Below are 14,628 nucleotides of genomic sequence, written 5' to 3' on the forward strand. Positions count from 1 at the left end.
CAGGGCGGCACACTGTGGGGTCCCCCAACGCTCCGAGGCTGCGCGCACCCACCAACGAGGCTTTGTGGTGTGCGCTCTTCAATCCATTTCATCTCCTTCCTCTCGCCTGACGTTCGTCAATCAACCTCTCTTTCAACCTTACCATGCCGCCAACTGAGGAGGACATCGCGTGGTTTCGCTCGACTTTCCACCCTATACCGAGGCCTTCCTTACCCGATGACTGCATCGAATACTCGCTCTACATCATATCGCCATCGCAGGACACGCAAGGCGACTCTGACTTACGAGGGCGGTTGCGCGAGGTACAAAAATACGCCGGTGACTTACAACGGCAATACCTGAGAGAATACATCTGGCAGCGGCAGAGGTTCATGCTTGAGCTTCAAAAAGAGGATGGTGAGGTCTGTACCGGCATGACAAGGACAGTCGTGAATAGACTAACGCCCTGCTTAGGATTGAGCTTCTTGCGTGGACAGACAGAGTATGGCGACTCAGTTGAAGATGAATGGGTCATCGTCTGGTTGTTGCGCGAACTGACCACCAAGTTCCATGATCTATGGGTCAAGGTCACGGATAGCGATGGCGAATTCTTGCTAATCGAGGCATCTGGCACTCTGCCGTCGTGGCTCGAGCCGGATGTGGCAGAGAATCGCGTCTGGATCAATCATGGCCAGCTCATGATCATCAAGCCGGCAGCTGCGGCACGGACTTCGAAGCGAACAGAGGAGAAATTGACCCTCGAGCAAGCCCGCAGCATTATCGTGTCGGATCCCGGAAGACTGATGCACTCGATCAGCATCGAGGAAGAAGCCTTTTTCAGGATTCGAAACTATCCAGCACAAATTGCGGAGAATATGCACCACGCCATGATCACAATACCCCGGAAGGTGGCATATTTGCTTCATCAAAAGCCTGCATACATCGCACCGGCCGTTGAAGCCTTTTATCTCAGAGACCCGATCGCCCTCAAGCCGCTACAAAGCAAGAAGAACAAGAATAAGATGGCCTTTCCCCCTCAGGACTTTGTTACTGTCAGTGTCAAATTCCCACGCGTGGCATACGCGCAGGTGAAGTCCCAGGATTTTCCACCACCAGCAGTTTTCGCAGGCACCCTCCCGTCGAAAACTGATATTAAGGCCTACGTCGCCGCTGAGACGGGCATGAAGATCACGTGTGGCCTTGAAATGTTGGTCACAGATTCTCATCACCAAGATCGACCTGAGGTGCGCGAGATGAAATTGATTCTCGACGATCTCGCATCTGGCGATGAAGTGTTGCCGTCGGACAACGAAATTGAGACATGGGAAAAACGAGAAGACGATGAAAAGTGGCTAGATATTAACTTCGCTGATCTAGAGAACGAACTAGGAGGTCGAAAGGGTCAGTCTGATACGATGGGAAAGAAGCACAGCTTTGGCGATAAGGCAGCACAAGAAAACCTCCAGAGAATTGTGAAGCAGTTTGAGGACTTCCTGAACGATGACAAGGCTGGCATGGAGGGCGCAGGCCTGGGTGATAGCGATCTAGACGATGACGATGATGATCTCGATGATGACGACCTTGACGAGGGCGACGAAGGAGAGGACAAAGAAGCCAGTTTTGGCGAAGACGAGTTCACCAAAATGATGCAAGAGATGATGGGCATACCGCCCGAAGTGATGCAGGAAATCATGAAGGGGAAACTAGGGCCCGGTGCCCAGGACCCCGCGGTACGGTCAGGATTGCGTCCCTTGCCTGACGAAACAGAAACAGACGTGGTGAAAGCGGACGAGGGTGAAGAGGAAGACGAGGACATTCAGACGTTCATGAAGCAAATGGAAGCTGAGCTGAGAGGGCATGCTGCTCTAAATTTAACCTCCTCTGAGACCGGCGCTGGGAAGCAGAAGGCGATCACAAACCCGAAATCACACCGAGAGGACCGGGTCGCAGATAGCGCTGAAGAGTACGAACTCTCGTCAGACGACGACATCGACAATGAGATAGACATCGATCTGGCTAGAAATTTGCTAGAGAGCCTCAAGGCTCAGGCTGGCAAAGCTGGACCCGGCGGAAACCTCATGGGCATGATGGGGTTGAAGATGCCCCGGAACGAGGCTGATAGCGATGAGGAAGATGACGGTCAGCCAGGGCCAAGTGGAGTACGGACAATACCCGAAGGATTGCCCAAGGTTGAGGAATTGAACTGAAAATCCTGAGGGCTTGAAGTCAACACAATACCCAGCATCTGCCTCAGGCGTGAGGGAGCATATGGCTACACAAGTGATGATGAGCTGCTTTAAGCACCAGCCTAATAAGAGGCGCTGGATCTTGGAAGGCTTAATATTCCAACCCAAGGTGAAGGAGTTCAAAGTCTATGTTGTCGCTACCGGGCGGCTAAAATATTAGGAGATTGAGAATATCTCACTTATGTAGAGGGACCTCGAAAACGTGAGCATATCCTGTCATCCACCATCGCGGGCGTCTATAGTACATCTAAGCAATACCCATCCTTGCTAACTTTGCAATGGTGGCTACGCGTATGTTTGTCTGGAAGACCGGGGAGGCTGCCATTTACAACCTCGTAGCCGATAGAGATCGGCCTACAGCCTCGGTCGACAAGCAGTAATGCTGGAGCAGCGAGGACAAACCGCTCTGGGAATCTACGGAGGCCTACGATACCTTGTACATCAGGCCAGGTGAGAGTGTGTACGTTTTGGCGTCGACCTAGGGTCACTTGAAAAGTCACGTGACAGTTGCTGCTATCGATAACAGAGTGGAGGCTGGGCAGACTTGGCGCGGGGCCGCGATGGGCAAGCACGTGGCAAGCCTCGCAAGCTCAACTTGGCGCTTACTTCCATGTTTAATTGTGATCTTTGTTCGTTCCTCGACTTCATTGCTGGACTTCCTTCTGACTCTCGAAAAGCTCATCTCAACTGCTCGCCATGGCTCAAATCGTGCTCTTGAGCCTGTTCAGAGATCGGCTGTGCCCTGTTCGAGCGGCGTACCGGTCTGTACCGGCTTCTCGGCACCTGCGGACTTCGATGCTACCCCTCTCCTTTCTACGTCTCCGGACAGCCTAAATAACCTGACACCTGCAGGTAAAGTTGCAAGGCGGACATGGTGACGTAGATCCGAAAAACACACGACTGGCTTCTTACCAGTCATGTCCCCAGGTTCTCTCTGCATGCGCCATTCACATGACAGGTCGATTCAATTGCCGGAGAGGCTCTGAAGTCCTTCCCCTCTCTCAAGTCGACAGACTCGGGCCAGCGGGATACTGATGCGAGTGTTTTCGATGATTTGGAGTCGTGACAGCGGCATTGTCGGCACCGGCGTCCGCTAGGTCCCCGCGGTAGCGCCTAGAAAAGCTGAGGAAAGTCATTGTGAGGATGTCGAGCTTCACCGAAGCATTTCTTGAACTGGGTGTGATTTCCTCAAGACAACGCCACAATGCTTGTCAGAACTCTTTTTCGGACCATTTTCATTTTGTTGGCCTGTGGAGCTTTGACCAGCCAAGCCTACAATCCCAGGCCCTACTTGAAAGCATTGGAAGCTCGCCAGAGCGGCAGTTCAGGATCTCCCTTACGTATTGACCTTGGTTATGAGATATATGAAGGCACCTCCAATAATACATCAGGATTGAACATCTGGAGAGGGTGAAGCTCTCATCCGGTTTCAAGTCTTCTTGGGCGTCCGAGCTGACGGAATACTCAGAATCCGTTTCGCGGCACCACCAACAGGTTCCAATCGATGGCAAGCGCCCCAGCCCCCAGAACAGGATCGCTCCTCGGTCATAAATGCTAGCTCATTTGCGCCGATATGTCCGCAGGGTCCTGATGCCTCTTACACTGTCCACTCGGTCAATCAGACTGGCGCAGACGAAGACTGTCTGTTCTTGAACGTCTATGCACCCGCGAACGCCTCTTCACTCCCGGTCCTTGTTTGGGTACACGGAGGAGGCTACGGTGGTGGAAACGGCCGACAGGATCTCTCCGCTATCATAAACGCCAACAACAACAGTTTTATTGGGGTTGCGATCCAATACCGGGTTTGGCCTCCCTCTCGTGTGGCTGGCGAACATCATTCTCATTCGAACCCAGCTCGCTGCACTAGGATTCCTTTCCTCAGACGAAGTCTTCCGAAATGGGGTAGTCAATGCCGGTCTCCTTGATCAGGTGAAGTCTCACTAGATATTGACTATCATTTGCTCATCGTCTGTAGCATTTCGCATTGCAATGGGTACAATCGTACATCAGCCTTTTTGGCGGCAATGCTTCTCAGGTCACCATCTCTGGCGAAAGCGCTGGTACTGCTCCAAGTGCCCAGATTCCTCTTTTCGCTAGCTGATCTCCATAGGTGGCGGCTCAGTCATGCTACAGGACATGGCGTATGGTGGGAGCTTGGGAACTTCCCTTTTCGTCAACGTGAGTTCTGGCACCGCATGGTCTGGTGAAGGCCTTCTCTTACTCCAGATGTGGGTGGGTTTAGACTATCGCCGCATCGCCGTATCTTCCCATGCAATACGGCTACAAAGACTGGATTCCGTCCCAGGCTTACTACGCCTTTGCGACTGCAGCTGGCTGTCCCCCTGGCCTTCCATATGGTGCTCAGCCACAGACCATCTTCGAATGCTTGGTAAGCAAGGATACGGACACCTTGATCAATGCCAGCGCCACAATGTCACAGTCCGGAAACTATGGGACTTGGGCATTCCTGCCGGTGTAGGTTAGCACTTCTTTGGCCCTTACTGATTCATGTTCTTACCACGATGGAGCAGCACCGACGGAGTCTTTATCCAAGATCTACCCAGCCGGCAGCTCCTGCGAAGAAAGGTGAACGGGCTAAACGCGCTAGTCGGCAACAACGCCAATGAGGGACCATCCTTCACTCCCCAGAACGTTACCACAGAGGAAGACCTTGTTGCTTGGTTGCAACTGACATTCCCCCTATTCACGAATGACGACATCGCGAGAGTTCTACTTTACTATCCCAGTTCGAACGACTCGACAGATTCAGCCGCACCTCTATACGGGACGTCTGGGAATTCTGGCGCATCAGCACTGAATCAAAGCTCAGTCGGAACGGGACAGCAACAAAGAGCAGATGTACGTCGGCCATCGAGTGGATGTGGTTGGAGCGCCCAGGGCTGACTTGGACTGCAGAACATCTACGCCGAGACAACCTTCGTGTGCCCTTCTTATTGGATGGTGATGGCCTATAACGACCTCGGAAGAACATCCTACAAATACCAGTTTTCGGTTCCACCGGCTTTGCATGGTGCGGATGTTAGCGGATGTGAGTGGCTCCCGTTTCTCCTGAAGTTGTTATGCGTCTCTTGTCTTCCTTGGCCTTGCCCAACCCGAGGTTGGCCACAACATCCTCAGGCAGTTACTGATATCAGAAATCTCAGACTTTGGTCCTGCCGCTCCAAACATCGGCCCTGATCTGGCCCTCGCATTCCGACAAATATGGGGTAATTTCATCACCAAGAATAACCCCAGTATTCCGTCCGACGTCGCTGTCGGAGCTTCTGCCGCGAATTCGTCAACTTCAACAACGGCGAACCCGGTGACCGCCTGGCCCCAGTTTACCATGTATGCGCCATATCAGATCAATTTGAACCAGGTGAGTAGTACTGCGAATTGCCTGCAAGCTCACATTCAGTGCCATCTTCTACATGCGGGTCTCATAGCTGATGTCGTATGGATCGTCAGACCGGAGGAACCCCCTTCTCGGCGAACATCACGCAGATCGGTCACAACATCACGGAATTTGGTAGTCCTGGCCTACTCAACGATATCGCCCTCGTAGATGCTTGGACCTGGGAGGCCGGCAGGGGCTACCGATGCGAGTTCTGGAGAAGTATGGGGGCTATTGTGCCCGAGTGACCGGTGCATGCCCGTCGAGGACCGAGTGTCATGGACACAGTCGTGGACGCGATGGTGCTCAGGTCAAGCAGTTGATAGTCAACGACTCCGGGATATACAGGCCTCAAAATGTTGGGCCTGGGCTCGGGTGCAGATCGCCACAGACGTGAGCACCCACGGTGGAATCTTCATGACGGCAATGTCGACGGCAGCAGAATCAATCTCCTCGGGAGACCTTCCCCCTCGGAAGACTTTCCTCGTGTAAGCGGGGATGGTGAATTGAGCGTCGCCTGAATTGTGGCTTCCGTCCCATCAAGTCGCACTCGCCCAAGCCTCTCACAATGCAGGTGTCAGTCGCCTCTTCGATTTGCGTAAATTCGCGTGCCTGCTCGCCAGTGCTAAAGGAGGCTCGTCTCCGCTCACGGGACGGACTGCTTGCCGAGAGAGCTCAGTTATCGATCTGGCCGGGTCACGGTCAACGTCTCCCCCCCACATGGGCCCCTCCAATTCTAGCTGATTGATGCCACAAACGTAATGTCTCTTCGAGTGAGCATGGGCTCGCTTCACCCTCCTCGCAACGTCCTGCAGATCACAAAAGCTGCACAGGACTACGAATATGACGCCCAGATACCTCTGCGGTACTGGCTCCGGTCCGCCCAAGCAATGCTGCAAGAGGTGGGCAGCACGGGTTTCACCATTCTTGCACTCGGCACTGACTTGTTTCGCAGGCACAGGTGTATATACGCGAAGGCGACGAAGAAACAACGTACCTCCTGCTCTTCCGCCACGCACACTTGATTCTTTCTCAGCTGCCGGCCCACCCGCAGGCCAGGGATAAAACAAACAAGCTGCTGCTGAAACAAGCCGAGAGGGAGGTGAACCAAAACTTCAAAGTCCTTGACTTGCTGAAGCCTCGGATCAACGAGAGGTACGAGCGCTATGTTAAACTCATCAAAGAACGAGAGGCAAGGAGGACTGCGCAGACGCAATACCACCATGCAGATGAACCTCAAAGTCCCCAAGCGGCACCTGAACAAAGAACCCAGAGGCTTCAGGCACACGAAAACAAAGAGCTCGCTGTTCAGATAGCCCAGAAAGAAATCTCTAGGAGAGCTGCAAATCGCAAAGCTGGCCAGGCGGCGGGCCACGACGGGGATGACCTGTCTCGGAGACTGCAGGAAATTCGGGCTCGAGTTGAGGGGAGGACACCGTTTAGTTCTCGGGATGGCACTGATGTGCAGGCAGCAGCGCGGCCTGCCACATACCACTACCCGAGCATTCCGACTCATCAGGGTCAGCCGCCACAAGGATCTCATAATTTGCCCCTTGGCGCTCAGAGGGAGGTTGCAGGTGTACCGCCGGCCTTGCCCCCGAAACCGAATAGCAGTGCTGCTGCACTCCCGCGTCGTCCCGAAAAAGTACCAGAGCCAACAACTACGAGGATACAGACACCGGAGCCTGCGCACATCTTTGCTCCAGCAGCGTACCTGGAAAATGGGACGCCACTACGTACCATCTTCCTCCCACCCACGTTGCGGACGACGTTCTTGCGACTAGCATACAAGAACACGCTGGCCAACTTGGAAACGTGCGGGTTCTTAGCGGGAACTCTTATTGCCAATGCCTTCTTCATCAGCAGGCTCATCATTCCTTCGCAAACGGCTACCTCGGATACGTGTGAAATGACCAATGAGTCGCAGCTTTTTGATTATGTGGATTCGGAAGACCTCATGATTCTGGGTTGGATTCACACCCACCCGACTCAAACGTGCTTCATGAGCAGTAGAGACCTGCATACTCATGCTGGGTATCAGGTAATGCTTGCGGAGAGTATCGCCATCGTTTGCGCGCCCAGCAAGGGCGACACTACCCACGGTGGCGATTGGGGAGCGTACCGGCTGACAGATCCTCCCGGCAAGAAAGCGATCCTCAGCTGCGAGCGGCCTGGACTATTTCATCCCCACGACGTGGAGAATATCTACACCGACGCGCTTCGGCCGGGACACGTGGTGGAGGCGAAAGGGATGGAGTTTGAAGTAGTGGACCTTCGAGACAAATAGTTCCAGTAAGGCATGATGGAAAGAATGCCCATAAGAACGGGCCGCCGAGGGATGATGCGGGTCAGACCCAAGAACAAGGTCTCAGGAGGGATGACCTAGCATTACGGAGGACAGAGTACTGCTGACCGTAAGCAGTACGATGGACGGTACGGAGCGCTGTGTACTGTGTTCTCCCGCAACTGGACCAGCGGGGTGCTGAGATTTATATCTTTGCTACTTTGGGCGCTCCGATAACACGTGATACTATACCAAGCAGAACTCTTTCGACACAGTATAGACACCGAGCTTGGTATCGGAGAGGCATCTTAGCACTATTTTCCTGGACAGCTCCTTCCTGAATCAGTTCCTCTGTACGGAGTATCATCGGACATGGTTAGTCCTACCCAGGCAGGCAGATGTTGATGTGCACATGTCGTGTGCGCACACATCTTGAAGATGCACATGCGGTTCTTCGGTACAAAGGAGGCAGCGAAATCAGCCTGGCTGCACTGCCTCGCAGCCACAGAACGCCATCCGACCAGGAACCCGGGATCTGAGGTCCACACCAAGCCGCCAAACCTGCTGATTTGGATGAAATGACAGGAGACGCCTCGATTTGTCGGGTGCGCTTGCTGTGCAAGAATTGTGAAGCAGTCGAGCTGTGTCGTTGTGCTTCTAGCCAAAAGCCCTCGACGCCATTGGGTCAGCCACCGAGCAACCGCAACCCGGGTGTATCAGAGTGTGGACTGGATCCACACACAAGCAAATCAGGGTGCAGATGTCATGCAAGGTCCTGGGCACCAATGCAGGAACGGTGCATTTGGTGCCTCGGCAGGATGCGGATCCTAGGAACATGGAGGAAAGAGATTTTACGAGTACGCAGAGAGCAACGGCAGATGCTCGCTGTGCCCTCCCTGCATCCAGTGGATGTGATAGATTCACAAGCCCTTGCAAGGAACCGGTGCATACAGTATCCTCCGTACCCTGTAGACATGATTCCCTGATCACTTCACCCGGTGCATCCGATATTGGCCTGAATCAAAAATAGCGTTAAGCATTGAGGCTTTCAGTCCACTTGAGTGAATTGGAAAGATAGGCTTCAGCGGCCGATGAAGAGCAGATTGCGTGTGGAAGATGATGTGGACCGAGCACCACCGAGACTGTGCCTGGCTAAAAGAACAAGAGGAACGCTTAAAACCGCCTCTAGGCTTGAACGGGCCTGGTGGCTCTGCGTGTCTTCCCTAATTCGATCATGGGCGTTTGACAGGCAATTTCCGAGCGGAGCTTCTGTCGCCAAATCTCAGCTGTCGCGTTGCCATTTGGGGGCTCCACCCAACACGACTCTCAGACACTCTATCCTTGCACGGACCAATCGAAACAGCCAGCCGGGTGCCTAGCGTCTCCTGCGGCCGTGCTCCCTTGATGCTGCTTCCCATCCCACAGTCTTGTGACTTCTTCCAACTCCTCCTCACCACACATTCCTTTGCCTATCACCAGCAACAACTTCACCACATCGCCATCGAGGCACGTACTCATAGACAACATATTCGTTTCTCGACGCCTCGAGCTTCGTGTCCACGTCTCAGCCGAGACCGCCTTCTGACGCTCGTTAAGCCAACATTACTGCGTCGGTCCAGACCTCAGGGGCGTCTGTGTATCAGGTCTGAAACGCGAGCTGCATTCCCCGGCCAACACCTCCTTCGACCTTTCCAAACGTATCCAGACCAGGACTCAGGGACTTCCTTCCAACCTTCTATGTATATTCTGGGGCCTGGTTGTGAAAGGTGAACAAAAGAGCAGGCAGAAAATAGCAGTGCGGGTAACTGCTGAGAGGGAGAACAAAGAAGCACCACAAACAACCTGCAAAAGGCGAATCCGAGGTCGAATGGTTACACAGACTGTCACCGCCTGACCTGACCGAACAGTGAACAACAATCCTCGTCAACATCTTTAATTGAAATCTTCATTTGCACATCACCGCGGATCTGAGATCGGCACCATCACTCACTTGATCCTCGAACGACTCCCGAGTCGCGCCTTTGTCGGGACTTGACTTTTACCTGACTTTCCGCTTCTTCGACGAAGCAAACATCACATCAAAAATGACCACGTCAACATTACGCGCCGTCGCCTTGACTTCGGCTTTCGTTCTCCTCGCCTCGCCGGTGGCTGCCCAGGACGACTCCGGTGCGACGCCCACGAGTGCACCCAAGGCCATCACCACGTTAGGCTGCTACAACCACCCTGACCCGCTCACAGTTCAAGGGAATTACGACTTTCAAAGTTCAGGGTACTGCCAAACACAATGTGTGACCATGAACAAGCCTGTCATGGCCATAACGGGAGGCTCGACCTGTTATTGTGGTGATGAGATACCTGCTTTGGACCAAGAGGTTGATCAAGACAAATGCGATACCGTGTGCGCTGGCTACGGGTTATCAACCTGCGGCGGGATTGGGTACTGGCAGGTTTACCTGACTGGATTGACTGGAGACGTGGAGACCGCCCCCAACAGCACGTCGAGTACGAGCTCATCTTCTCCACAAGGTACCGCGGGTTCTGGTTCAACTAGCACTCAGCCCGCGGTTGTGACCCAGCCCGGCCAAACCGTCGTGGTAACTCAGTCTGCCTCCGCTCTTGCCAGCCAAGACAAGTCGTCCGGCGGCTCCAACAAGGTCGCCATTGCCGTTGGCGTTGTTGTCGGTATTGTTGGTCTTGCCGGCATCATAGGAGGCGTTCTGCTCTACATGAGACACAAGCGGAATCGCGAGATTGAAGAAGAACACCGCCGTAATGCGGCTGTGAGCTCTTTTGTCGGCTCCGCGGCGTCGGACAAGTCTTCGACGGACCAACGACTCGATCCATCCATCTACTCACATCGCCGACAAAGCATTGGCAGCATTGCTGATGAGAGGGACTTTTCAAGGAGGATATTACAGGTATGTTGAGCCCCAAGGTTGCTGGAACGTGGCTAAGTTTGTTCCTCAGGTGCGGAATCCGGATCGAGATTCGAAGCAATCTACCATGGCGTAGTGACGTCCTGTTGCTTCCACGTTGTCGTTCAAGCACGCATGTTGCGTTTGGTCTTCTATACCAGCTGATTCACGAGGCCTTCGCCTCAACCCGATATGGCTAACCACCGTCGCTCGGACCTCCACCCATACTTACGACTCGACACTACGATTCTGACTCGGCCTCTCGACTTCCACCTCGCTTTCCGCATTTCAGCAACAATCGAAATGTTGACGATCCTTGCCTGTTCTTACTCTCATTTACTATCCCTTCTTAGAATTCACGACCCTGTTCTCGGTGGTCAAGGCATAGCTCTGGCGTTGGTGGTCTAAGCGAGAGTTGGAAAGCTATGATGCGCAGATGGCGGTGATGTTAGGCCCAAGTATAGAGCGGAGGATGCCGGCTCCTCGAGGGGAGCACCTTGGGTGCTTTGATTGTGATGCTGGCCAGTGATGGAGGACAAGGCAGATGGACATTATCATGAAGGAAGATGACCACAAGACATCCGCCCACTAATATCGACGCGGGAGCTGCCAATACACGAATCGGCTCTCGCCCAGAGAACAAAAAGCATCTTACCTCGCTGGATAATGTCTGATAGGAAGGAAGGAAGAAGCCTTCAGGGAAGTTGGATGAAGATGACCCGACCCTACCTGACGTCTCACAAACGACTGGATCCAGATTATTCCGACAAATCTTGACCTTGATCTTGAGGAGTTTTCCTTGTGTAACACAACCAGCCATAGCAAGCAGGGGCAGCTGACATGGGCATAACACCGGCATAGCATAGCAGGTCTCATGAGATTTCAGTCTAGCTATGTCTGTATGTGTGTCTGTGTCTAGGCCTGTGTCTACGTCCATGTCTGTTTGTCTATGTATGTAGATAGAGTTAGAGCGCGCGACCTCGCCGCCGACTGCTGTACCACTACACTGCACTGCACTACATTACTGATACACATACCAATGCGTATCACATCACATCGCAGCATATCATATCGTAACATTTCCATGTCGCTGTACCTAGGTATTACAGCACACGGCTCACTTCACACCATATCATGGCATTCCCATATCGCCGTACCTAGGTACATATTACATCACATGGATTGTACGGCATGCTAGGTACATACCTTGTAGGTACCTACCGTGATTACTCCGTACTGTTTTTCTCTGTTTTGCGGCGTGACGGTTTCCTTTAACCTAAGCACGTAAGGTACCGAGTACATAGGGCTTAGGTATCTACTCCGTACGGTGCATGGACTATATGCTATGCCCTATGCGGCTGAATGTCGATGCACACGTCCATGTACATGCCAACGCCCACGCCCATGCCCACGCCCAATGCATGCAAGCGGCGGCGTTCGCTCTGTCAGGCTGTAAGCAGGCAAGCAGTCAAGCAGGCAAGGGAAGAAATCCAATACGTATCTACGTAGTACATATGTTCATTTACCTGAGTCGGTTTCCCACAGGCCTATGTATGAACGCATAAATGCATTGTATCTACGTCATATTTGTTGCTGTGTACCTGGTACTTTGGATAATTATGGCCCTTGCTCCAGTCCGTCTTGACACTACACCTCTTGTGTCACCTTTCTCCGAGGCAGGGGAGGCGGTTTTGAGCTGCGGTCTGGCCGTCATAACCTTGGTAATCTTTGACATGTCAGGTGCATAAGGCATCGCTGACTTTTGCTGGCTCACCAATTTACAAGACTGTTTAAGTGTATGGGAGACCGTCCATATGTCTTCCGGAACTTGACCTGAGTGTCATATATGCCGCGCGCAGGCTGGCGGAGCGTGGCCATGGAATAATGACAGATCTTGCGATCTTGCCAGGAAACGTGGCGAGAGGTCTAGCCGTGGCTTTGCACGAGAGTGGAATGCAGATGGCGCGACAGTTCGGATGGAACTTTGTCCATGAACGAGGCGGTCGAGCTTGCGTGTCGGATGAGCTCTTGTCTGAGCTCGAGGCGGTTGCAACTGGCTTGTCGTAGATGAGCGAGTCCACTTTATATCACTTCCACGGTTCGCTTTAGCTCCTGGCCACGGGGATGTGCACGGCTGTCAGTATATCGCTCACGCTCCAGCCCGGTCCGCCGGGCACAATCTCCCGCCACGACTCGTCAGGGACGCTGTTTTCAGCAGAAAGTAATGACCAATTCGGAGATGGTGCCGAGGCGTCTAGGTGTTTGAAGTCGTCGATTTGGTTCCATTGATTCGGGACAGCGGTGGGGTCTTCCTGCAAGGAGGAGATGAGATCACTCTATGAAGACAGAGTCAGTAAGCAATACCGAGGTCGGATCATGCGGCACCCACATGAAATTTTGGTAGTTCTGCAAAGCGGATACCCTTGCAGTCTTCAATGATGGGTCGACTTGTGCAGTGTAGATAAACATCGACATCTTCGCAGTCGTGCATGCGGAATTGGCGGCATTTGATCACCAACACGGAGTTCTTCACACCGGTGATGTGCGCGGGGCCGGAGACTGAGCCACAGAGCAGCAACGAAGAGGTGACAGACGTGATCGTTATGGACGCAAATGGAGAATTTGCCGTCGTAGGGACTGAGAGATCGACTACACATCTAGAGAGCTTCGAGAGGGAACAGGGTGTGCGAGCGTTGGGTGCAGACGAAGGGAGGATGATATGTGTATTAGATTGATTAGAGATCGCGGTAGAGGTCGTCGTTGTGGATAAGGACGGCCGGTCGATGTCCTTTGCCGGATCTGCGGGAGGTGGTTGTAGTTTCGTTTCGGTGTTGATGGTGGCCTTAGATGCTCGCTCCGCACTCTCTTCTGCTTCCTCCTCCTCTATGGTCTGTTGTTCATCTTGCGCGACTTCATTGGCTGGTGTATTGATGTAGCTAGGGGTGTTTGCGAAGGAGGTACTCGTTGATGGGGACGCGAAGCCAGGCCCTCCCCCTTTGCGTTTCTCGGCCGCCAGCTCTGCAGCGTCACTCAATGACAGAGCTGACGGGCTCTTAGACTTGAACGAGAACTTGGGCTTAGGGGCATGGGACCTCCTTGTCTCTTCAAGTTTCTCTTGTAGAGCTTTCACCGCTTCACCATAGGTCCTCTGGTCGTACGGCGGAAGGTATCCTGCTGCGTCCTTTAGCTCAGCAGACAAGCGAGTTATGCCTGCGAGACAGTGGTCCATTGCATCAGTGCGCTCGCCGCCAATTAGCGCTGTATCTGCGAGTCGGCCCATTTGTTCTTGCAAGGCTGTGATTTCGTGTTGAAAGAATTGAAAGAAACGCTGCTGGTGCGAGAGTTCGGGACCAGGCGATGTCATACTGGGCGATGTAGATGTGTCTGCTGCCATTTTCTTGCAAAAAGAGTGCTATATGAGACGAGCAAAAATCCTCCTGCAGAATAAGGGGTGGAAAAGGAACAAACAGAGTCTGTCACACGAGCAAAACTTGACCACAGCTGTGACTCTGAAGAAGCGTGGATGAAGGGATCATGAGTTGAGCTTCAGCACCGCAATGCGGGGGTGGCCATGGGGGACGCGACGGACAATGATGGGCGATGGGTGATGAGCGTTGGATGATGGCCGATTCGGATACCGATCGACGGCGCGGGCCCACGGAGCCAGCAGAGCCCGCCTAAGCCGAGTTCGGTAGGTGCTCGCGCCTGTGCCTCGCGCTTCCTCAAGGCGCGGCTGCGCTTTTGCGGGCTTAATTCTTCGAAACCACCATTTACCGTCTTTGCTCTTCCGTCTGTCCGTGTCTTGTG

At 53.3% G+C, this 14,628-nt stretch overlaps 5 protein-coding genes across 5 annotated transcripts; 4 read left to right on the top strand and 1 right to left on the bottom strand.

Moving 5' to 3' along the window:
* Positions 1-143: 143 nt before the first annotated feature.
* G647_04353 (uncharacterized protein) lies at positions 144-2,186 on the top strand (the record flags this gene model as incomplete). The annotated part of the gene is made up of 2 exons (XM_008728697.1): positions 144-396; positions 454-2,186. The coding sequence occupies 2 exons, from the start codon at positions 144-146 to the stop codon at positions 2,184-2,186; spliced, it is 1,986 nt and encodes a 661-aa protein (XP_008726919.1).
* A 1,243-nt stretch (positions 2,187-3,429) lies between these two features.
* G647_04354 (uncharacterized protein) lies at positions 3,430-5,867 on the top strand (the record flags this gene model as incomplete). The annotated part of the gene is made up of 10 exons (XM_008728698.1): positions 3,430-3,635; positions 3,694-4,027; positions 4,080-4,154; positions 4,201-4,285; positions 4,336-4,403; positions 4,468-4,700; positions 4,757-5,084; positions 5,142-5,274; positions 5,390-5,604; positions 5,694-5,867. The coding sequence occupies 10 exons, from the start codon at positions 3,430-3,432 to the stop codon at positions 5,865-5,867; spliced, it is 1,851 nt and encodes a 616-aa protein (XP_008726920.1).
* Positions 5,868-6,380: 513 nt separating this feature from the next.
* On the top strand, positions 6,381-7,906 carry G647_04355 (uncharacterized protein; the record flags this gene model as incomplete). The annotated part of the gene is made up of 2 exons (XM_008728699.1): positions 6,381-6,521; positions 6,575-7,906. 2 exons carry the CDS (start codon positions 6,381-6,383, stop codon positions 7,904-7,906), a joined length of 1,473 nt encoding a protein of 490 aa, XP_008726921.1.
* Positions 7,907-9,987: 2,081 nt separating this feature from the next.
* G647_04356 (uncharacterized protein) lies at positions 9,988-10,833 on the top strand (the record flags this gene model as incomplete). The annotated part of the gene is made up of 1 exon (XM_008728700.1): positions 9,988-10,833. The coding sequence occupies one exon, from the start codon at positions 9,988-9,990 to the stop codon at positions 10,831-10,833; it is 846 nt and encodes a 281-aa protein (XP_008726922.1).
* A 2,093-nt stretch (positions 10,834-12,926) lies between these two features.
* G647_04357 (uncharacterized protein) lies at positions 12,927-14,185 on the bottom strand (the record flags this gene model as incomplete). Its single annotated transcript, XM_008728701.1, has 2 exons — positions 12,927-13,157; positions 13,211-14,185. The coding sequence occupies 2 exons, from the start codon at positions 14,183-14,185 to the stop codon at positions 12,927-12,929; spliced, it is 1,206 nt and encodes a 401-aa protein (XP_008726923.1).
* Between the last annotated feature and the right edge of the window lie 443 nt (positions 14,186-14,628).

This window comes from Cladophialophora carrionii (genome assembly GCF_000365165.1).
Source record: "Cladophialophora carrionii CBS 160.54 unplaced genomic scaffold supercont1.3, whole genome shotgun sequence".
NCBI lineage: Eukaryota > Fungi > Ascomycota > Eurotiomycetes > Chaetothyriales > Herpotrichiellaceae > Cladophialophora > Cladophialophora carrionii.